This window comes from Terrapene carolina, unplaced genomic scaffold (assembly GCF_002925995.2).
Source record: "Terrapene carolina triunguis isolate 2854851 unplaced genomic scaffold, T_m_triunguis-2.0 Scaffold58, whole genome shotgun sequence".
Lineage (NCBI taxonomy): Eukaryota > Metazoa > Chordata > Testudines > Emydidae > Terrapene > Terrapene triunguis.
In genome coordinates this window covers 65,815,459-65,840,155 of record NW_020664409.1, presented here as the reverse complement: position 1 = coordinate 65,840,155, position 24,697 = coordinate 65,815,459, and the positions used below count along the sequence as shown (strand labels likewise).

The 24,697-nt window shown below is 43.3% G+C and overlaps 1 protein-coding gene across 1 annotated transcript in view; it reads right to left on the bottom strand.

Annotated features, from left to right (window-relative positions):
* Positions 1-5,268: 5,268 nt before the first annotated feature.
* The window catches only part of LOC112102622 (ETS domain-containing protein Elk-4-like), a 42,257-nt gene continuing 22,828 nt past the window's right edge, over positions 5,269-24,697 (bottom strand). Inside the window, exons 3-5 of the mRNA XM_026659798.1 lie at positions 16,917-16,993; positions 5,584-5,747; positions 5,269-5,367 (exon numbers count right to left, since the gene is read on the bottom strand). Of these exons, the coding sequence (XP_026515583.1) occupies positions 5,269-5,367; positions 5,584-5,747; positions 16,917-16,993 (340 nt within the window). The remainder of the gene's footprint in view (positions 5,368-5,583; positions 5,748-16,916; positions 16,994-24,697) is intronic.

The window sequence follows — 24,697 nt, the reverse complement described above, 5'->3', positions numbered from 1 at the left end:
AGTACTTGTGGCACCTTAGAGACTAACAAATTTATTTGAGCATAAGCATCCGATGAAGTGGGCTGTAGCCCACGAAAGCTTATGCTCAAATAAATTTGTTAGTCTCTAAGGTGCCACAAGTACTCCTGTTCTTTTTGCGGATACAGACTAACACGGCTGAAACCTGTCAAATTATAAAATAATTTCAAATAAAAAAGTCAAAATGAAACATTTTGATTTACCAAAAATGACTTTATTCAAAAATGCTGCTTCATGGGAAATTTCAAAAATTGAAGTTTCATTCCAAGTCAGAATGAAAACAAATTTTGAAATTTCAGTATTTCCTGTGAAATGGAAATTCCAGTTCCCATGCAGCTGGTATAAGAAGATTGGTTTGTAATTATCCTTCTGTGTTTACAAATAATATTTTCTTGCTAATGGATCAACTACATCAGTTCAGTCAGCATTTTATGGGGGGCCGGGGGAGAATCCTTCCTTCATTCCACTCCTTTCTGCCACCCTGGAAGTGCGAAGAGGATGGAACCTGTCCCAATTTCCCCTGATGGGAATTTATCTGGCATGGGGGAGTGTCCCCTTGCCATAAAGCAGGAAAACCAGCACCTACACCGTCCTGTCCTGCAGCCTCCTGGCACAGGGAATAAAAAGAAAGTTTGGACAGATCATGCTGCACTCCAGCTATCCTCAGCAGGCAGACAGTCATCTGGGGATTGTTGTCAGCTCACGCAGGTTAGAGCAGCCCAAGAATAATCTATCCTGTGCTGGGGCTGGACAAAGAATCACAGAGCCGTAACTGGCTACCTGACTGCTCCCCACAGTCCTCTCCATGCCAAAAATGTGACTCTAAGACAAGTATTATTTTTCAGGTGCCAAAAACACTTCATACAAATTAAATTTTGCTGCCAAATTCAAATGGTCTTTTCTAGCACTAGCACCACTCTAATGCTTTGCACTAAATTTGGTCCACAGGCATGTGCACACAGCTCCCCTTCATACTCATGCACTCGCAAGAAGGCAGTTCTGGATTTTTTGTTGACTGAAATCAGTTGTGTTAGTCCATTTGCTTTCAGGAAATTCTGTAAGCAGTTAAGAGAACAAATATCCAAATACCTTCATAATATTTTACAGGCTGGGCTGAGTATGCATTCCTCAGCAGGTAGGTGAGCAATATTTAGAAATTTACAAGCAAAGGGGAAGAAGTTAATAGATTGTTAACGCCAGCAGTAGGAGCCTTATACATATGGGGTGAGATACTCACCCCCCACTCGTCTCCTTTATGCTGGGTAAAATGCCAGAACAGTGTAAAGTGCTCCTAACAGCTTCAGTTCCATACAGGGAAGAATTTTCCCAGGCCAGGTACTGCAGAGACAGCCACAAGGCTCTCTTCCAAGGACTGCCTCACAAAGCCCAGCACAGGAGGCATGCTGGGGGCAGAAATGAAATGACATGGCCTGCGGGGAGCACAGCACAGCAATGATTATGAGAAATGAAGTGGCCTATAGGACAAGTCGGGGAGACTGCTGTCACTCTCCGGGCTGTGTCAAGGTACGTCTACTCTGCAATTTAAGGTGTAATTGTAGCATGGCTAGGTACACCCATGATAGCTTTAATCTAGCGAGTGCTTTAATAGTGCTCTAGCAGTGAAGATGTGGCAGCAGTGGGCTAACGACCCAAGTATCAGCCTGCCATGGACTCTGGGTATGTACTCAGGCTGCGAGCCCATTTTAAAACCTGTACCATTGGATCTTTATTGCTATTGTCACAATTACACCTTAAATTGAAGTGTAGAGTCTACCTTAGTCTATCCCAGGAGCCTCTCTGGATTAGCACCCAACCCCTGGGGTGCGGCTGTGACACATGCAGTACAGAATCTCTCCCATGCTTCTGAAAGTTCCAGGTATGATCATCCTACCTACCATTTCTAAATGTATGTAGCTTCTGAATTATCAGACTGTGCTCATGAGCAGGGCTGGGAAAAAGAATTAAGTGTTGTGAACTATTTTGTACTGAGATACTAAATGTTATGAAGAAATTAAGAAGAAAACATTGATATATTTTAAACTCACCACTTTTGCAAATTAAGAAAGACACATCATACCAAGGCACAACCAGTTTGTGTAACCAACAAGGATAGGGACTAAAGAAAGGAGCACAAGGTTAATAGTCAGAGGGAGTTATGGAGACTGGCTATGTGCACAAATTATCAGGGATTTGAGGGATTTTTATTATTTTAAAGATATAAATAAACTAAAGGCATTAATAAACCTGTTGACTATGAACAAAAGTTTTCCTACATTTTAGATATGCATTTCTCCATGAACACCTATTAAAATGTTTATGTTGTGATTATATCTCTGGAAAACACACACACACATGTAAAATTCCCAGAGCTTTATGTTATTTAGGCAATCATAGAATCAAAGGACTGGAAGGAACCTTGAGTGGTCATCTAGTTCAGACCCCTGCTGTCATGGCAGGACTAAGTATTATCTAGACGAGGGGTGGGCAAACTTTTTGGCCTGAGAGCCACATCTGGGTATGGAAATTGTATGGTAGGCCATGAATGCTCACGAAATTGGGGGTTGGGTGTGGGAGGGGGTGAGGGCTCAGGCTGGGGGTGTGGGCTCTGGGGTGGGGCCAGAAATGAGGAGTTCAGGGTGCAGGAAGGGGCTCTGCGCTGGGGCAGGGGGTTGGAGTGTGTGTGGGGTGGTGAGGGCTCTGGCAGGGGGTGCGGGCTCTGGGGTGGAGCTGGGGATGAGGGGGGTTGGGTGCAGGGGGGTGATCCAGACTGGGATTGAGGGGTTCAGAGGGGGGGAGTATGGGGAGAGGGGATCTGTGGGAGGGGGATCAGGGCTGGGCAGGGGATTGGGGTGCAGGAGGAGGTCAGGGATGCAGGCTTCAGGCAGTGCTTACCCCAAGCAGCTCCCAGAAGGAGCAGCATGTTCCCCCTCTGGCTCCTATGTGGTGGCACAGCCAGGCGGATCTGCACTCTGCCCTGTCCACGGGGGCAATGGGAGCTGCGGGGGCAGCACTTGGGGCGCTTGCGACACTTGGGGCGGGGGCAGCATGCGGAGCCACCTGGCTGCCCCTACGTGTAGGAGCCAGAGCGGGGGCATGCCGCTGCTTCCGACAGCCGTGTGAAGACCCCGACCCTGCTCCTCAGCTAGAGCGCTGGAGCGGAGGAAGCCCCCTGACCCCGCTCCCCAGTGGGAGGTCAAGGGCTGGATTAAAAGTCTGACAGTATGGATGTGGCCCACGGACCGTAGTTTGCCCACCCCTGATCTAGACCTTTTGCAATCTCCCAACCCCGAGGTTTCCCATCCATTTCAGTTCTGGGCAGATATTAGTAGTGATTTTTTTTCAGTCTTAGTTACAGCCATTGCATTAATGTGACTCTTATTTGGAAACTCTTGAATCTTGAGCAGACAGAATTATTATTATTAACTCAGGTTACAATATTTAATTTAAATCTCTTGGATGGAAAAGTGTTCAATCAGTGACTTTAAATAAGCTTTATTGATCATTGGAAAGCTTTTCTGGTTCTTGAGGTCATCTGTAAATATGGAAGGCAACACTTGATACAGATCCTCCTACTCACATAATTGAATCGGTTTAGAACATTTATAGCAATCAGCACAAAGTACTCTCAGCTGATAATGCAACAAGGGACTGAGGTGAGATGAAAAATTATAGTTATTTTTAGGGCTAGGTCCTTAGTTGGTGTACCTTGGCACAGCAGAGAGGTTACATGACTTTCATGGTGTGATGTAGAATGTCTGTGGCAGAGATCTGTGGTTGGGAGTTAGGAGACCCACATTCTCTTTCCAGTTCTGCCAGTGACTCATTGGCCAGTCCTAGACACGTGACTTAACCCCTCTTTACCTTAGTTTTCCCATTTGTAAAATGGAGATAATAATTTTTACCCAGCTTTGTGAAGCACTTTGAAATAGATCTACAGATGAAAAGTTCTATATATGTGCAAAAATCATTAGACCTCAATTTTCAAATATGTGACTATCAGCCTGAGTTGGATGGTATATTATTCCATACTCTGTTGAGGATATATACACTGTAGAAGGAAGCTAGGCCATGTGGGCTGGAGAAGGATCTTCTATAGTAAAACAAAGAAAGAGAGAGGCTTCAGGGATCATACTACTTTGCTTATTCAAATAAAATTTCTTACTCAAGTCTTCTCTAATCGAGCACTTAGGAAAATTAATCCAAATTAACTAAAATGTGAATTTAAAGTTAAAGTGCATTAATTAAATCACGTAAAACTCATGTGAACACTCTTATTCAGAATTGAAGTGGTCTTAATTTGATATAGCTTAATTCACGTATGAAATGAATTAAGGATTTAAATGTGGAAAGGGGGGGTTAAATTTAGTTTTACTAATCCACTTTAAAAGTTCATTCAAATTAACTTTCCTGAATGTCTCTGTGTTGTAAAACATCTTCAAACTACATCCAAATTATTAATAGATATCTTTGGCCAAATTATTTATTGGATTTCCCAAATTCAGCCTGTGACTTCCATGAAATGAGAGAGGAACTCTCTGAAGCTGAGAGTCTGAGTGCTTATCACAGTTATATTGTAGACCAGTGGTTCTCAAACTAGGGCTGCCACTTGTTCAGGGAAAGCCCCTGGCGGGCCGGGCTGGTTTGTTTACCAGCCACGTCCACGGGCTCGGTCAATCGCAGCTCCTAGTGGCCACGGTTCGCCGCTCCACGCCAATGGGAGCTGAAGTCTCAGCTGCCACCATCGAGTCCATTCCTCAGTATCCAGTAGTAGAATCTCTTGCTGATACCCCATCTTCTGAGAAAGCTTGGCATGCCATCACTCAGACTAGAAATAACAAGGTTCCATGCCCAGATAGTATCCCCATGGAAGTTTTCAAAGCTGGTGGAATAGCACTGATGCAAAACTTCATCAGGCTTGTTAGCATTTGGGTTAATGAGGAAATTCCACCCAGCTTAAAGAATGCTAATATTGTGACCATTTTTAAGAAAGGGGACAAGTCAATATGTGGGGAATTACCGAGGCATTGCCCTCCTTTCCATTGCCGGGAAGATCCTTGCTCATGTCCTTATGAACTGTCTTCTTCCTCTTGTCGTAGACGTCCTTACGGAATCCCAATGTGGTTTCAGGCCATTTCGGGGCACCACCAACATGATTTTTGTTGCACCACAGATCCAAGAGAAGTGTAGAGAACAACACCAGCCATTGCTTATGGCATTTATTGACCTAACTAAGGAATTTGATTCCATCAGTCATGAAGTGTTATGGACGGTGATGTCTAGGTTCAGTTGTCCATTGAAGTTCATTTGCATTCTTAGGCTACTTGATGATGGGATGACCTCCACTGTGTTCTGTAATGGGGAGAAGATGAGCCCATTCACTATCTGTACTGGTGTTAATCAGGACTGTGTTATTGCCTCAACCTTTTTTTCTATCTATCTTTCTGTGATCTGGATTCTTATTCTATACTCTCCTTCTAGAATTTGGATTGAGTATTGCATGGATGGCCAGCTCTTCAGCCTGTGGCATCTTCATTCTAAAACTAAGGTCACCAGATTATTACCAACCTTCAGTATACTGACGACTGTGCTATCCTCGCACACACTGAGGCTGACTAGCAAACTGCGATGGTCTAACATCAGTAGAAAGGTGGAATCATCTGAGTCTCGCAGAATGACTAGAAAGACAAAACTCAGTGAACCTCTCATACTGACATCATTATTTGAGACACCTTGAAAAAGAATAACACTTGACCCATGAGTAGAAAAAGAATATACAAAAAATATAGCCATCTTCTTCTAAATCTGTAGAAATTCTACTTCTAACTAGACTCAGACAATTTAACAAGCAATAAACAAATTAACAGGCAACTGTTCTTATTTTGGCATTTACAAATAAATACTCACTGAAACAGACCACAGTTTGAAAGTTTTGAATTCAAAGCTTTTAAGAAACATTATAATTTCAAACATATTCCTAACCCAAGGGAATGGACTGGTGCAGAGAACAGTACAAATTACTAAAGTCTGGTCTACATGGGAAAGTTTTCCAGGCTATATCAATAGTTATACTGGTATAACCCTGGGTGAACACTCCTATTCTGGTGGAAGAGTAGCTTTTTTAGTATAACTTAAATCCATTCCCAAGTGATATATACTAAACAAAAAAAGGCTCTTTTATACCAGAATAAAAGAGTCCACACAGGGGGATTATACTGGTAGAACTATATTGGTTTAAAGTCACATGTAGGTTATAACGAAAAAAAAATTCCCACAAAGGCAAGGCCTAAGAGAATTCTACAACAAAAGGACTCCATTTAGCTCTGGTGAGCTAAACCCCACCTCAGTAACTAGAATAAGCCCAACTTAGTGGTTTATGGATCAAGAGATCAGAATAAGTGTTCTCAGAATGGCTGGCTCCAGTAAATGAAGTAAGCCCAGTGCCCTTGTGCCAGAACAGGTTCTCCCATTTGGTCAATTAAGAGGGTGGAGCAGCACCTGAAGGCTATACAGGAACAGGGCTATACAGATCTAATGAGGAGTTCCAGTAAGTCAGAACAAAGTGCTTCAAACAGGAAAGGCAGTTGATTGCTGCCAGAGTCCAGGGGACTGGAGGTGTCCTGGAAGAAAGCAGAAGGCAGTTCCTGGGGCAAAAGCTGAAGACAGGAGAGCAGCAAGACAGGTTTCCTGGCTGGTGTCCACAAATAAGAGAGTTAAGGCTGAAGGTGGTGGCAGAAGCAGAGGGAGTTGCCTGCAGGCCCTGAGCTGGAGCCAAGGGCCAGAGAGGGCTGAAGGCAGGGGAGCAGCAGAGGAGCTTACCTGCTGACATCTCCAGAGCCAGAGAAGTGGACCCAGAGGAACCATGAGAGGGCCAGAAGAGTGAGGGATGCTCCCCTGCCAATAATGCTCCCAGCAGAGAGGCTGTGGTGGTTCTACTAGGAACAGCAGGACTATAGTCCAGTTTGGAGGGCTGGCTGGGTTTGGTCAAAATTATAGGTGTGTGGTATGTGGGGCATTGAGGGATGAGATGTCTTGAGTTTTATTGACTACTGCACTCGGGTAAAAAATGGATTATGTCTTGGACTCTTGTTATGGACTATTTGGATGATGTTGTTGTAGTAAGAAGAGGGCCTGAAACATAAGGCCTTGTATCAGAGGCCTGGTATGAGACCTAAAGCCAGGGCTAAAGTAGTGGTCTAAACTTGCTACCACAAATCAAGGTTAAGTTGTGAGCAAGAGGCAGGCCCTGCTCACAGAATTTGGCAAGCACAGAGGTGCTGGGCATAGAGCACTCACGCAAGCACATTCCAGAAGGGTGGTACGAGAATACCTCGATACCAGCACATTCTCCAAAGATAACAGCAACTCACGGACCCATCCTAAAGATAAGGTCAGGAGACAGCATGATGGATAGAGATGTTTTGCTCAAACCAACATGTACAAGGCAATAGGTGGCACCCTAATACGTCAGAGGGTGGCACCCTGATACATCAGGGGCAATATGTAACTTGTTTGTATTGGTGTATAAAGATGTATCTCAGAGGGAGTGTCTTTGGCCAGCTTAGGGGACAATGGAAAGTCCCGCCAGTGACTGAGCTGCATCTATTGTCACTGGCATACATGAATTAGTGGTCCAGTAGAGTCTGCAGGATACTAGTACTGTGCTTCGTCGACAATGAACGTGGGTGGGTGCCTTCGTACCTTCATGGATTTTGTGGTCATTGGGAGGTTTGTTTGAGGCCAACTGTCTGCGCAGAGCTGGGACTGCACACAGGGAGAACACACACAGAGCCGAACATCTAACCACAGTTATTGTAATAAATGAGCCCAAGGAAGGCTAGTATTGAGGCAAAGATACCCAAAGTGAAGTTACAGAATAACCTGAGAGGGGAAACTGAGGCAGACATGCCTGTCATGCCACTGCCTGCTGCAGGAAGGAGCTCCAGGTGGAGCGGCCATATTCCAGACAGATACCACCTTTACATCTTCCCTAATCTCTGTTTTTTCTCTTTCCTGGCCCTGGGAGTATTCATGTTGCAGTTCACTAATGCTCATTTCTACTTGGTCACTTTATCTTCTTTATAGTGTGCACTGTAGCATTTTGTGCATTTTAAGTGAGGAGATTTGCACTTTTCTTGGTACACAACCTCCTATATCAATCCATCTCATTATCAGGAAACTTATTTATTTCACTAATCAGCCTAAATGTTTCTCTTCTTAACATCATCCCATTGCATCTCACAATGCCTACACTTCCCATATACAACAAGCACCCTCTCTTTCTGTTTCCTTAGTATTCTTACCCTTCAAAAACATGTAGGCCAACTGTCACAGTTCAGAGTAACTGCACCGGTATTCCCCATGTGGGCCATTAAGGGCATCCACTTTAGGCTTCCGGCTCCTAGACATTGTGCAGAGACCCACATCTCTCTCCTTCGTTATCATGTTGCCTCTAGGCTGCACACTTCCCTGACTACACTGTGATATCCCTACTAAGCTAGATGGCCTAAAAGGCCACCATCTGTGCTTTGCTTTCTCTCCAGGGGTTATACCCACAGTTACAAGTCAGTACATATTTCTTTATAAGTAAACACATTTATTCTTGAGGGGAAAGCATGACAGAGGAAACATATTAAAACAATATGCATGAGAACAAGCTTACCTGGAGGTCAACCCAACTCCAACTTCTGGCTTGGGTAGGTGTCAACTGGGTTATCCCTGTGGTTACAAGTTCATCACTGTCTCAGATTCAGAACCAGAACAACCATGAATAGTTCAGTATTTCCTTCATACAGTTTAGGCCTTTGATCTTGGCCTCATGTAAAAGGTGCTCTGCAGACAATGGCCCACTCCTCAGGGCATAGCTTCAAAAGCCTGGGTTTTTGCATAACCAGAGTTGGGGAATTTGCATTCACTTCCCCCTAGATATTCCCCAGGAAAACCACTTAACACTTTTTTGTTCCCAAAGTCTATTCTTGTCTGACACATTATTCAATATAGTCCCTTGAACCCCTACTCATGCAATCCTATGTATGAGTCACAATAGTACCTAAACCATTCATTTAATACAATCCCAAAGTTAAATAAACTTTAATTCAATAAGGTTTCTCAAGGATATGGCAAGAAATTGCCACAGCTGTCACACTGACATCATTGGTTTCTCCCTTCCCCTTTCTCCTCCACTTTCCAGGGATATATACACATCTAATTTTTATAATCTTTCCCCTTAGCTGCATGTTAATGAATTAGGAGGCAAGCGAGTAGCTGTTTTTTCTCTGCTACCACCCATCTGCTTTCTAAGATATACACCTGGTCCCCTAAAGGATCTGTCTCTCACTGGGGAGCGTTAAGAGGTGGAATGCTGGGACTGTAATAGGGTTAGTAAATTCATTATGTTTGAAGTGGCTTGGTTATACCTTGAATCTCCTTGTAGTGCTGTGTAATTGACATCCTATGATTTTAATTATTTTAAGTTTATTAGCTTGCATGGAAACATAACTGAAGAATTCCAGCTGATTAATTGGAATTATATTGAAGTATATACCTAGGGCAACTTTGAAGGAGAAATGTCTTTTTATGGAAAGGTGGACTGATGCTGTTTTAAAGGGTTCTGTGGTTTTTGTGGCAGATTCACATGACGTGGAAGGGTTTTATTAAGAGAAATAGTCTTACACCTCTTTGTCTTCAGCCTTTTCTCTTATTCCTTAAACTTAAAATGTTTCCTATTTAGGTCCCTTTCATGAGATTCCCTATTAGCTTTTGTAATGACTTGTCCCTTTTTTAATAGCACTGTATTGTTGTAACTGGAAACCCAGCACTGCTGGAGGTTTGTGTGGTGCAGGTGAAGTTTTTCAAGTGAAGAGGAGGCTGCTTGAGTTGTGATAATAAGAGCATTGCACCTGCATGTGGGTTTGTGCATCTGAAATTATTCTCAGTAAAGGCAGGAGTGTTTTTCCCCTTTCCATCCCCCCTGGCCCGAGGCAGAATTTTGCTCTTAGTGTCATTATGGGAAACTGCTGTAGAAGTAATTTTTGGAAACAAAAAGGGATTTCCCTGAGAAATCTGGGCTGAAGAAATCTCAGTCAATTCTCGAAAGAACGGGGACAGGGGAGCTAAAGGGAAAGCAGGAGATATTTCACATAGCTTTGACTTATTTTGTTCCTTTTTAGGACACATCTGTAAATCAAGCATATTTCACGAAGGTGTAGCTGCTGATTTTTGTGCAGCTTGGTGACATTTCACAAAGGCAACAAGTCACTGATTTCCCTCACAGCGTTCTCTCTAGCAATGGGGAAAGTCATGGGGAAGCAAGACCTTCCTTGTACCCTTCAGAAGTTGGAGACAGGGCTTGTTTAATGAACCCAAAGAGTATGAGAGGGGGTTGGCTATGATGGGGTGGGAGAGGGCTCTTGCCGTAGCTGGGGCTTTGGAATAAGTGGGGAATCTTTGAGGTGGTATGGGAAAGAGTCTCCCCATTGTTCCTGTTCCCTAACTCCCCCATTCATTCACCCATGTTCTATCTTCGCTTCAGTCCCTATCCCCCATTGTCATTTCAGTTTCTTGCCCAGTCCTGGACCAGCCGTCATCCCCTCCATTAGTCTGGTCCTATCTCTCTTTTCTCGCCAGCCCATCCCCCAAATTTTCCTGTCCATCATTATCTACTCCTAGTAGCTCCTGCTGTCCCCTTAGATCCTGTGTCCCCCTTTCTTCAGTTTAGCCTCTCAGTCCTCCCGCTTGTGGGGCAGAGATACTGCTCATGCTACTTCCTTCCTTCTCTGCTGCTCCATGAGGGCTGGGAGAGCAGTCAAACAGGGAGGCAGAGAGGCAGCTGTATTTTAAAGAATCCTTATTGAGATTGCAGGAACAAACCATCCCAATGTGTAGAAAGAATAGGAAATTTGGCAGGGGACCAGCTTGGCTTAACAGTGAAATCCTTGCTGATCTTAAACTCAAAAAAGAAGCTTACAAGAAGTGGAAGATTGGACAAATGACCAGAGAGGAGTATAAAAATATTGCTCAGGCATGCAGGAGTGAAATCAAGAAGACCAAATCACACTTGGAGTTGCAGCTAGCAAGGGTTTCTTCAGGTATGTTAGCAACAAGAAGAAAGTCAAGGAAAGTGTGGGCCCCTTACTGAATGAGGGAGAAAACCTAGTGACAGAGGATGTGGAAAAAGCTAATGAACTCAATGTTTTTTTTGCCTCTGTCTTCACGAACAAGGTCAGCTCCCAGACTACTGCACTGGGCAGCACAGTATGGGGAGGAGGTGACCAGCCCTCTGTGGAGAAAGAAGTGGTTCAGGACTATTTAGAAAAGCTGGACAAGCACAAGTCCATGGGGCCGGATGTGCTGCATCCGAGGGTGCTAAGGGAGTTGGCGGATGTGATTGCAGAGCCATTGGCCATTATCTTTGAAAACTCATGGTGATCAGGGGAGGTCCTGGATAACTGGAAAAAGGCTAATGTAGTGCCCATCTTTAAAAAAGGGAAGAAGGAGGATCCAGGGAACTACAGGCCAGTCAGCCTCACCTCAGTCCCTTGAAAAATCATGGAGCAGGTCCTCAAGGAATCAATTCTGAAGCACTTAGAGGAGAGGAAAGTGATCAGGAACAGTCAGCATGGATTCACCAATGGCAAGTCATGCCTGACTAACCTAATTAACATCTATGATGAGATAACTGGCTCTATGGATGAGGGGAAAGCAGTGGACGTGTTATTCCTTGACTTTACCAAAGCTTTTGATACAGTCTCCCACAGCATTCTTGCCAGCAAGTTAAAGCGGTATGGGCTGGATGAATGGACTATAAGGTGGATAGAAAGCTGGCTAGATCATCGGGCTCAATGGGCAGTGATCAATGGTTCCATGTCTAGTTGGCAGCCAGTATCAAGCAGAGTGCCGCAAGGGTCGGTCCTGGGGCCAGTTTTGTTCAATGTCTTCATTAATGATCTGGAGGATGGCGTGGACTGCACCCTCAGCAAGTTTGCAGATGATACTAAACTGTGAGGAGTGGTAGATACGCTGGAGGATAGGGATAGGATACATAGGAACCAAGACAAATTAGAGGATTGGGCCAAAAGAAATCTGATCAGGTTCAACAAGGACAAGTGCAGAGTCCTGCACTTAGGATGGAAGAATCCCATGCACTGCTACAGACTAGGGACCAAATGGTTAGGCAGCAGTTCTGCAGAAAAGGACCTAGGGGTTACAGTGGACTAGAAGCTGGATATGAGTCAACAGTGTGCCCTTGTTGCCAAGAAGGCTAATGGTATTTTGGGCTGTATAAGTAGGGGCATTGCCAGCAGATCGAGAGACATGATCATTCTGCTCTATTCAGCATTGGTGAGGCCTCATCTGGAGTACTGTGTCCAGTTTTGGGCCCCACACTACAAGAAAGATGTGGAAAAATTGGAACGAGTCCAGCGGAGGGCAACAAAAAGATTAGGGGGCTGGAGCATATGACTTCTGAGGAGAGGCTGAGGGAACTGGGATTGTTTAGTCTGCAGAAGAAAAGAATGAGAGGGGATTTGATAGCTGCTTTCAACTACCTGAAAGGGGGTTCCAAAGAGGATGGATCTAGACTAGTGGTAGCAGATAACAGAACAAGGAATAAGGGTCTCAAGTTGCAGTGGGGGAGGTTTAGGTTGGATATTAGGAAAATCTTTTTCACTAGGAGGGTGATGAAGCACTGGAATGGGTTACCTAGGGAGGTGGTGGAATCTCCTTCCTTAGAGGTTTTTAAGGTCAGGCTTGACAAAGCCCTGGCTGGGATGATTTAGTTGGGGACTGGTCCTGCTTTGAGCAGGGGGTTGGACTAGATATCCTCCTGAGGTCCCTTCCAACCCCGATATTATATGATTCAGAAAGTATCACAGTAGTCTCTGACAGTCAGGAGGATCAATTGCACCTCAAAATGCAGATAACTGAATGAGTGACACTGAGGCATGAGGGTCACACAAACTGTCCGGACTTTGGCAGGTCTGCAAACAGTGTGGAGAAAGAGGGGAGCAGATCCTCCAGCCATCCTGTAGGAAGAGGTTGCAGCTAATGTGGTGAATGCAGAAAAGCTTGCCAATCTGCAAAACTCTAGGTAGTGCATTGATCTGGTGCTTTGTCTTTGAAGAGCATGCTTACAATAAACAATGGCTCACTGAGCGAGATGCAGAAACAGGATGGCAAAGAGTCTGCAATAAAGTGAAAAATGGTAGATGGCAGCATGATCATGGTAAGTCACATGCATGATGCATTCTCTGAATGCTGAAAAAACGTGGATGATACTTTAAGCTCAACTCTAACAATTCAAAACCTATCATAGAATATCAGGGTTGGAAGGGACCTCAGGAGGTCATCTAGTGCAACCCCCTGACAGATTTTTACCCCAGTTCCCTAAATGGCCCCCTCAAGGATTGAACTCACAATCCTGGGTTTAGGAGACTAATGCTTAAACCACTGAGCTATCCCTCCCCTTTCCCCAGGTAAATATGGGTTGTGATAGGCTAGGTAGAGAATAACTAAGAAATTAAGGCCCCAGTTCTGCAACTGGCAAAAGGAATGAATGGGACGTTGTGACACTGTACATCTTACCATTAATAAAAGTATCCATAGTCATGAGTGGACCTGTACAACATCCCACCACTCTGATGAATGAAATCTATTATAATTAAGAGGATGCTTCAGAGGGAAGGGAAAAAAAGGGAAATAAAAACAACCCAGGAAACTACAGACCAGTTAGTTTAACTTCTGTGCCAGGGAAGATAATGGAGCAAGTAATTAAGGAAATCATCTGCAAACACTTGGAAGGTGGTAAGGTGATAGGGAACAGCCAGCATGGATTTGTAAAGAACAAATCATGTCAAACCAATCTGATAGCTTTCTTCGATAGGATAACGAGTCTTGTGGATAAGGGAGAAGCTGTGGATGTGGTATACCTAGACTTTAGTAAGGCATTTGATACGGTCTCGCATGATATTCTTATCGACAAACTAGGCAAATACAATTTAGATGGGGCTACTATAAGGTGGGTGCATAACTGGCTGGATAACCGTACTCAGAGAGTTGTTATTAATGGTTCCCAATCCTGCTGGAAAGGCATAACGAGTGGGGTTCCGCAGGGGTCTGTTTTGGGACCGGCTCTGTTCAATATCTTCATTAACGACTTAGATATTGGTATAGAAAGTACGATTATTAAGTTTGCGGATGATACCAAACTGGGAGGGATTGCAACTGCTTTGGAGGACAGGGTCATAATTCAAAATGATCTGGACAAATTGGAGAAATGGTCTGAGTTAAACAGGATGAAGTTTAACAAAGACAAATGCAAAGTGCTCCACTTAGGAAGAAAAAATCAGTTTCACACATACAGAATGGGAAGAGACTGTCTAGGAAGGAGTACGGCAGAAAGGGATCTAGGGGTTATAGTGGACCACAAGCTAAATATGAGTCAACAGTGTGATGCTGTTGCAAAAAAAGCAAACATGATTCTGGGATGTATTAACAGGTGTGTTGTGAGCAAGACACGAGAAGTCATTCTTCCTCTCTACTCTGCTCTGGTTAGGCCTCAGCTGGAGTATTGTGTCCAGTTCTGGGCACCGCATTTCAAGAAAGATGTGGAGAAATTGGAAAGGGTCCAGAGAAGAGCAACAAGAATGGTTAAAGGTCTTGAGAACATGACCTATGAAGGAAGGCTGAAAGAATTAGGTTTGTTTAGTTTGGAAAAGAGAAGACTGAGAGGGGACATGATAGCAGTTTTCAGGTATCTAAAAGGGTGTCATAAGGAGGAGGGAGAAAACTTGTTCACCTTAGCCTCTGAGGATAGAACAAGAAGCAATGGGCTTAAACTGCAGCAAGGGAGGTCTAGGTTGGACATTAGGAAAAAGTTCCTAACTGTCAGGGTGGTTAAACACTGGAATAAATTGCCTAGGGAGGTTGTGGAATCTCCATCTCTGGAGATATTTAAGAGTAGGTTAGATAAATGTCTATCACGGATGGTCTAGACAGTATTTGATCCTGCCATGCGGGCAGGGGACTGGACTCGATGACCTCTCGAGGTCCCTTCCAGTCCTAGAATCTATGAATCTATAAGAGTGCTATCATTCAGTGGATCAGCATGCATCCGAAGAAGTGGGTATTCACCCACGAAAGCTCATGCTCCTACATGTCTGTTAGTCTATAAGGTGCCACAGGACTCTTTGCTGCTGTTACAGCTGACACTGTCATTCACTGATATTAACTGGAAAAAGCATAGTTAATGATCCCTAAATATGCAAACAAGGAAACAGTTTCCTTGAGGCTACTCTAAATTTATCAGCAAATGGTGACAGTAACAACTATTGGTAGAAAGAGGATACTGAGGCCACTTCTGAAGATTCCCCATCAGCACAGTAAGTCAAGGTGGGTATTCAGAGTCAAGGTTTCCCAGCTGGGATGGATTCTTCATAATGAAAAGCAGCCATACCCATTAAAAGTTTTGAATTACTACTATAAAGTATTTTGCAAGAGGGCTCAGATAACATTTTATGAGAGATTAAAAATTTCAACAAGATAATGCATGATATGGCACCAGCAATAGACCTTTTAGGGTCTGCTGGATGCAGCCTCATTGCAGCATTACAAATCTGTGACAATTTTTAGCTTATTTTTCCAGTCCTTAGTACAGTTATTGCAGTCTGTTCATTTTTTTTAAATGGATTGGTGAGGTCTAGAACTGCTTGCAAATAATCATGTTTTAAATACTTGGAGTCACTGTAGACCTTACTTTTAATTCTTGGGTAACTTTTTCTTTGATAGGTAATAGCACAACACTGGCCCTATGATCTTTTAGAAAACTTCAGGATTTTAACTATGAATTGTATAGGTAAAACATTAAACGAGTGCAATATGTTCCCTATTTGCAGCACTGCAAATATCACTGGAAAATTTCTTTCCCTCTATATTTTTTTCCTGACAGATCCAAATGCTGTAACAGTGTATAGGAGGTAATGAGGCATAGCCCAAGTCTGGGATGAAAAGTAACAAATCAGAAGTGAATATTGCTTGAAAACAGCTTCCGTTGTGCTCATTTTTCTTGGATGTGTGAGGAAAGCTGACAGACAGAATTGCTTGCCTCACAGATCACTGAGTGAACCTCGATGAGATGGACATGTGAAAGAGCACACACAAAATAAACTTTAATGATCAGCTTGCCACATTTTATTTGAACTAACATGGAAGGTACACAGTAGCTGCAGGGCAGATAAATAACATTTCAGATGGCATTCATCATTTAAACAACTATTAAAGGATGACTAGATGACTTAGGGCAGCAGTAATAACATACATAGCCATTCAACCCCAGGTTACAAGTCTGAGTCAGACCTTGTAGATAATGATTGAAACTTGTTAGACTGACAGCTTATTTGGTGGCCTTGTGAAATTATCTATGTCAGTCCAACTCCTAGTGAAAAGGTGTCAACAGTCCCACAACCAACAAGATTAGCAAGCACTCTTATGTAGCTTTGACACCTTTGCCAAGCGGTGAGTGAAGAGAGAAAGCAAACAACCTTCTTGCCCTGTCAGGTGGTGTTCTCAGAACAGAATTGTGTGTGTGTGTGTGAGAGAGAGAGAGAGAGAGAATATGTTTCTATACCTCCTGTTCTATGTTCTACCTTCTGTGGATAGAGGACCAAAGTCTAGAGGGCTGTCAAATAGCTCCTTTCATGAGCAGTTAAGTCATTTAGGAAAATCTGATGTGTGGATATGTGTTGAGATGGTCTAGGAAACTAATGACTGAGAGAAGATAGCTTTTCAGAGAATAATCTGTTATTCTTGTAATGTAAAAGAATGACGTGGAATGGGAGGGCTAATAGACATATGACTATATGAATACTTCAGACATGATAGAAGCAAGCTGTACTCTTTTAACTTACAAATCAAAATCTGATTGTCTGGGTCTTTGTATTGGTAAACCTCTGATTTCAGAATTAGTGAGTGGCTCAAATACCACCTGTAAAAAAGATGGAATAAGCTTCATGATGCACTTAAGTGGCTGTTCAGAGCCTCAGCTAGTATAAATCACTATATAGCTCCTTTCAAACAAGTGATGTCAATTTACACCCACTGAGGATCTGACCCAGTTTATTTATAGATAATATAAAATGAGGGAGTCACAATAGTTAAGGGTAGTTATGGACAGTGACCTGAAAATATAAGGCCCCAGTCCTGCAAAACTTATTAACATGCTTAACTTTAAGCACCTGAAGTCAATGAGACTGCTCAAGCACTAAAGTTAAGCATGTTTAAGTGTTTTCAAAATTAAACCCTAAATTTAGCAATGAACCAGCTACTTTAATTTAAAAACAATTAATTGAACACAATAAATATAAATGAAGTCAAAGAATTTCAAGATTAGGAACCTTAAATTAGGTAGCTATGTCCATACTGAGGCATTTGAATAAGTCTTCTGGTTTTAAGAAGCGCTGAACACCCAGCAGCAGCCATTGAGATCATGGATGATTTTATTCATATAAGTAGTCCCATGTGTAGAGGAGGCTGCAGGATTTCCCCTTTTACTTGTACTTGGACAAGTCATGAACAGTTATTCTTTAAAATTTCAAAATGTGTCATGGCCACAGTTCAGAAGAAATAAAGTAAAGCAATGATCTAGTACAGCGGTTCTCAAACTTCATTGCACCACGACCCCATTCTGACAAGAAAAATTACTACACGACCCCAGTGCCCTGTGTTACTCAGAATAGTTAATATTTTACATTAAGATATGCATTACAAGGCCATATCTACAAAATCCACCACCTCCCATGAAGCTCTGGGTTGGGATTTCAGCCCCCACACTGCCTCCAGAGCTGTGGACTAGGGTTTCAGCCCCACTGCCAACCCCAGATCTCTGGTCTGGGGCTTTCTGCCCTGGTGACCCCATCAAAATGGTGTCACAACCCACATTTTGAGAACCGCTGCTCTAATACTTGTTCATCTGCTACAATGCAGGGGTGCTGGAACAATTTGTATAGGGGGGCGGGTGCTGAGAGCCATTGAACCAAACTGTAAACCCTGTATATGATGGAAACCACTTCAAGCCTGGGGGTGGGGCCGCATGCCCAGCACCTCTAGTTCCAGCACCTATGCTACAATACATCATTAAACTGTAACTATAGCTTGCTCTCTTTTAGTTCTCTATATAGGTATTCACACTACTTTTGAATGCAAAGGTTTCTGGAGCAGTTTTTGTTAAAATTGATTCCTCACAAACATGGAATTTTTTTTTTTAGGTTTACTCAGTTGCTTGTCTTCTTGTATTCTGCACCATCAACAAAGAGGTCTGTATACCGTTATATGAATCCTTGCCAAAGGTGACTTTTGCATTAGATGTTCTTATTTTCTAATGTTCCTCTTACATATTGAGCTTGAATAGGCAGTAAGATGAACAATTAATTAAAGTTGCTGCTACTGCAATAAGGAGGGGAGGGAAAAAACCTGGCTCATTTGAGATAGGAATGTTATGCTAAAAATGGACACTGTAATCTTACAGACAAAGACATAACAAGATCTAATGGCTGAAATCTGAAAATATGGTGCTCATTTTTAATAGTGAGGGTACCAACCATTGTAACAACTTACCTAGGGATAGGGTGACGAGATAGCAACTGTGAAAAAACGGGATGGGGGTAAGGGGTAATAGGAGCCTATATAAGAAAAAGTCCCCAAAAACGGGACTGTCCCTTTAAAAGCGGGACATCTGGTCACTCTACCTAGGGATGTGATGTATTCTCCATCACTTGGAGTCTTTTAATTAAGACTGGATGCCCTTCTCAAATATATACTGCAGCTCATCAAGAAGTTTTGGGTTTGTAGGAATTACTGGATGAAATTCTACAGCTTGTGTTATGTACAAGGTCAGACTACATGATTATAATGGACCCTTCTGTCCTTAAAATATATGAAAACTGTGAAGTCCTTCTGAAAAATAAAAATGATCCTTACACCAGATATGAAGTTTGATAGATAATGACTATAGATATCAAAATTACTTGAATCTATGAAATATGAGATGGCTTCTATTATGCAGAATATAAAATTCTTTGTATTATAACAAGCCAGGGGGGAGAATTAAGATGCTATATGTACCTAAACCATAAAATCTAGAACTGTTATATATTCCAATTACTGCTCCACTAACTTAAAACAGCATTAACAGTGTTTTGTTTATAATAAGAGTCTAGTGGAAACATTCTTGAAAATACTTTCTGAGGACTGAGCCTATTAAATTCTTATGAAATATCTACTAAAATCATACTGCAGATGGCCTCCCTCTTATCTGTTATTGTACTGGGTGCGTGCACTAGCACAAAAGGTTCTTTTATAGTGCATTCTTCCTACTGCTCAATCTACTTTTCCCTCCATTAGCACAAAAGAAAGCTGTATTAGTTTGTTACACAGGGGAAATCATTAGGAAGCCAGGAATTAGGATAATAAAGAGAATCATCTGGTTTCATCCAGATGCTATTAATGTGCCTGATCCAAAGCCAATTGAAGTCAACAGGGGTCTTCCCAGTGGGTTCAATGAGCTTTGGAACAAGCTTAATCTGAGCATTTATACCACACTACCCAGTAGTATCTGAGCACCGTATTACAAATCCCAGAGGCTAAAAGTAGTGGAAACAGACAACATTTTAATTGTTAATTTTCCCTCACCATCCATTTTAGCAATAAATAGCAAAGCAGGGAACTGATTGTTGGCCTTAGTGGGTTAATTTGAATGTGATACCAATGCAAGCTATAAATTACAGAATTAACATAACTAGGAATTACACACCTGTGTCAAGGAGAAAACAGACCTTTAGAATATGATTTAGCTTTAGTCGCTGGTCTAGAAAAGGTGCAAGGCAGCACCCTGCACAGAACTCTCAAATTGAGAGGTTAATTTTGGATTCATGTGATTTAAGTGACACTGATAGTATATGTTGCAGACCAGCTCATGACTGTAATGGCAATGCTGATTTCCAGGAATATAGTGCAAGCTGTACATAATCGCCTGTTGCCTAGTACAAACTGACTTGCTATCTTTTGATGATTTACACCTTTTCACTTCTTAACTTTTGTCCTCATTACAAAACTGAATATGAAAATAATGTTTGTACATGTAAAAGATGTTGTATTTCCTATTCCTCTCTGAAGCTAGCAAGTTAACGGTATCAAAGGCTTCAAAAGACATATTTATTTAATACCAACCATTATCTCAGAAATATCTGCAATGCTACTGTTCATATCAAGCATAACTAATTCCATTTTATACCCAGGCCATAAAGATATATCAACTGCCAGTGATTTCGGAATCCACTAAAATCAAGAGGTAAAAGAGTGTGTACTTAGTATGCACTTTCCTCTGAAAGCAAATCCTAAACAAACACATAAACTGCAAAGACCAAATCTTTCAAAACTCTTCAGCTCACAACTCTTCCATTAGTGTTACTGTCAGATCTATAAAAAGAAAACCACAGAAATCCCTTCTGCTGCTCCATCAGGTATGTCAGATATTGTTCTTCCTCTTAGTCTCTGAAAGTAAGAGGAAAGTTTTTAATAAAACTATAGCAAGAATCCTTTGACATGAATCCCAGTTTTACCTGTGGATTACAGTGTAATCCCATTATAGACGTTTAATAACCTTTATCTGACATGAAAAGTGATGTATTAAAATCCCCTTTTATTTGAAGTGTGATATGTGCAATTTTGTTTGTTATATAATCAAATATGTTAACATCTAGGTGCTTCAAAGTCAAGATGATAACCCTAACAATTATTTCAAGATTAATTAACATCTTCAATATAGAAAACACTTAGATTTTCATAATAATACATATTTATATACATCTAGCACATGATCTGGGAAGTTAAGCATAATAACAAGCATCCAGATAAGATTGGCTCTGTGTAAACAAGAATTAACTGGAAATCTTACACACACACACACACTCTCTCTCTCTCTCTCTCTCTCTCTAAATAAATAAATAAAGTTGAGTGAAATGAGGGAGAAAAGACATCCCTACCCCTGAAACTTGTCATTCATTTTTTCAGTCAAATCTAATGTAAACCCCATAGAGGCCAAACATACTAATTTGGCCCATGAACAAAATGAAGGCCAGGTGACAGTCTAGCTCCCAATAATCATTGTTATGATCTAACAGTATTTTCCATATAAAATAGAGCTACTCTCACCTTGGGAACTACTCTCACCTCTGTGGTCATGAACTAGAAAAGGAATGCAGCTGTTAATTTAATTACAATTACTGTGGAGTAAGCAGGGTCGCTACTGCCACCACCCTCCCTGTTAAGTTTTTTTAAAAAGTTTAAAAGCTTACTATTTTCTGGTGATATTATATCAGAAAGCATTATATCATCCGTACCTATGAACTGAATATTATGTGTAAGGCCAATACTCTGCGGAGTTCCACAGTTTTGTTTTGTTTTTTCTTTTGGGCTGCATACCGTATCCGCAGACCTGTAACCCTGGGATTTATATACCTAGATCAGAGCACCAAAAGGGTGTGTTTTTTCAATCAGGCCGGTCTTTTGAAAATTTGGGCCTGAACTTCAATTTCTTTGTTTTCACCTTTCAGTAACATCCTAATGAGCCACTTTGCTGGAGATATGTTTGCAGAAATACTACATTTGAAGTTAATATTAGCGAACGTTCACAAGAACACAAACGTTGAGCTATTCAGCAGGAGTATTCATGCCAGAAACCTGAATAAGTTTGAATAATGAATACATGCACACAAAATCTGAATTGCTCATGGACAATTTGCAAACAGAAAAAAAAACCCCAAAAAAGGTTAATTCATTGTCTTAACTATTCCTTGTCAGTGACTGATATTGAGCTCCCCAGGCCAGGGCCAGCTCTAGGCACCAGCGTTCCAAGCATGTGCTTGGGGCAGCCAGGGCCGACGAGGGGGGGAAGCCGGTACAAATTACCGGGGCCTGGTGATCCGGAAGGGGGTCCGGGGCCCGGCTCCGCCCCCCCCCCCCCCAGTCGGCCCTATTTAGCTGGTCCGCCCTTGCTGGGGAGTCCGAAAAAAAAATTTTCACTGGGGCCCGAACCCGCTCTTGGCGGCCCTGGGGGCAGCACCTCTCAATGGGCGGCACTCCGGCCCTTGGGGGTGGCTCTTTTCAAGGTACGGCACTCCGTTTTGTTTTTTTGTTTTTTGCTTCGGCGGCAGCATTCTGTTTTTTTTTTGTTTGGGATGGCAAAAAACCTGGAGCCGGCCCTGCCCCAGGCCCTGTTCTTCAGAGCTGAGCAACTATCTTTGCTACATGTCCAGCAGAAACACCTTAAAAAAAACAAGGTCACTGGGCCAAATGGGAAAGTGGTGGTGGTGTGTATGGTTGAGTGTGATGGTGGGGGAAAACATACAAGTCATAGACTCAACAAGATGCCTACTATACATCACCTCCTTCTTTTTGCTTATTCATTGCATATCTTTCCTCTCATCTTTAACCCTGGTCCATTTAGATTTTCAGCACTTTGGGGCAGGAAACTGCCTTAACATATTTAGAAGACATTAAGCACACTTTTGTTGTTTATGTGTAAATGAATGTTGTGAGTGCGAATGTATCCAGGTCCCTAACTAACAAAAGGGGAAAGTTGAATGAAACATAATCGATTTTCTGATTAGCGCCATGTAGTGAGCCGGTGTGGCACCCCTCCGTCTCCGACAGGGCCGAGCTTCCTCCAATCCCAGCGTGGGCGGAGCCACCGGGTCCGGGGCCCGCCCCTCTGAGGTCACGGCCCCGACCCGGAAGTATAAAAGCCCGCCAGCAGAGCTCAGTGAGGCCCAGACCGCCAGAGAGAGCAGACGTCCCGGGCCGAGCTCCTGCTTGGGAGACAGCCGCAGGCCGCGAGCCGCCTGCTACTCCCCCGCGCCGGTCAAGCCTACCTCTCGCCAGGTACCCCGAGGAGGACTGACCCAGCCTGCTCCGGACCCGTTACCCCAAGGAGGACTAGCCCAGCCTGCCCCGGACCAGCTGCCCCGAGGAGGAGCCAAGCCTGCCCCGAACCAGCTGCCCCGAGGAGGAGCCAAGCCTGCCCCGTGCCAGCTACCCGGCGGGAGAGCTGCCGGACCGGTCCCCAAGCCCCGCACCCGAGGAGCCGATGCTGCTGGACAGGCCCGAACCCGGCATCGCACCCGAGGTAAGCCCTGAGGGGGAACAAGGAAGTAGCCCCGGGGTAGCCGACCCCGGTCAGGCTGCAGAGGCCTGTGAGCCGATGTCAGTGTGTTTCGGTCAGGATACCCCACTGACCGGCAGCGACAGTAACCGCTGCTAGGGCCCCGGGCTGGGACGCAGTGGAGTGGGTGGGCCTGCGTCCCCCCCTGCCACCCCCGCTCACGGGTGGCAGGCTTCCCCCTCACCCAACGCTCAGGTAGGAACCTCAGCCTGATTTAACTGCTTGTTTGCTCAACCCCTGCCCCAAAGGGCTTGAGCTGTGACTGTTTGTGCCCCGCCCTGACCCAGGGCCTGGGCCCCTTAACTGCTTGTTTGCTCAACCCCTGCCCCAAAAGGGCTTGAGCTGTGACTGTTTGTGGCCCGCCCTGACCCAGGGCCTGGGCCCCTTAACTGCTTGTTTGCTCAACCCCTGCCCCAAAAGGGCTTGAGCTGTGACTGTTTGTGGCCCGCCCTGACCCAGGGCCTGGGCCTGCTTAGACGGTTAGCTCGCGCTCAGCCCCTACCTAAGGGCCTGAGCTCCTGAACTGTGAGCCGCTCAGCCCTTGCGTAACGGGACCTGAGGTTAGACTGTCTGCAATTTAGTGAGCCGGTGTGGCACCCCTCCGTCTCGGGGGGTAGAGCCCCGGCTCAACCCTACTACACGCCATGTTATGTACATTTTCTGTTCTAGCCATCTAACATCAAGATGTCTGTATGCCAGGACTATGACTTTTCATGAACACTTTCTACAACAGAGTTGCTGTCCCCATTAGTCACGCTTCTTCTTTTAAGGATTTAATTTAAATTTAATATGACAGTATATGTTAAATCCTAATTAATAATTTCAAGGTGCAGCAAGTAATGTATCTAAACATCTATTAAACAATTTCTGGATCTCAGATATTAAAAGCTAATTGGTATTTAATTTATTAACTCGTGTATCTAAAGGCATCTCAAGAATTAATAAGATCTCTTTAGCATATTAACCACCATTTGATTATTATTTGTAGAATTCAAGATAATCAAATGGTGTTAAATTAATACATATGTATCTTATTATACAGCTATTACCTTCTTATTTCATAGCTGCTGCAGTATAATATTGTTACCCCTTTGCCAAGCAGTAGCATGTTTGGGAGGTTTGCAGGTAATTTTTCCATGTGGAGCAGAAGTCTGTGCTGCAGAATCAGACATTTTCCTTGATTAATTTGTTTATTTACAAATGTTTGCTTGAACAGAGAGGGTAACAAACTGCATGCAGACAACCTCTTGCAGGAACTTTAGATAAAGCACCTTTGCCCAGTCCCAAGAAGCAGCAGTTGTAGGCCTCTGCTTCTCTCTGGAGTCTCACACAAATGGAAATTCCTTAACAAACAGTTTCCCATAGGAGCAGTGACATCTGGCATCTTGGGAGATGCTCCTTTTTCTTCTCCCTGCCTGAACCCCTATGCTCCATTACAGTTCTATAGTAGCTACTATAGAACTGTAATGGAGC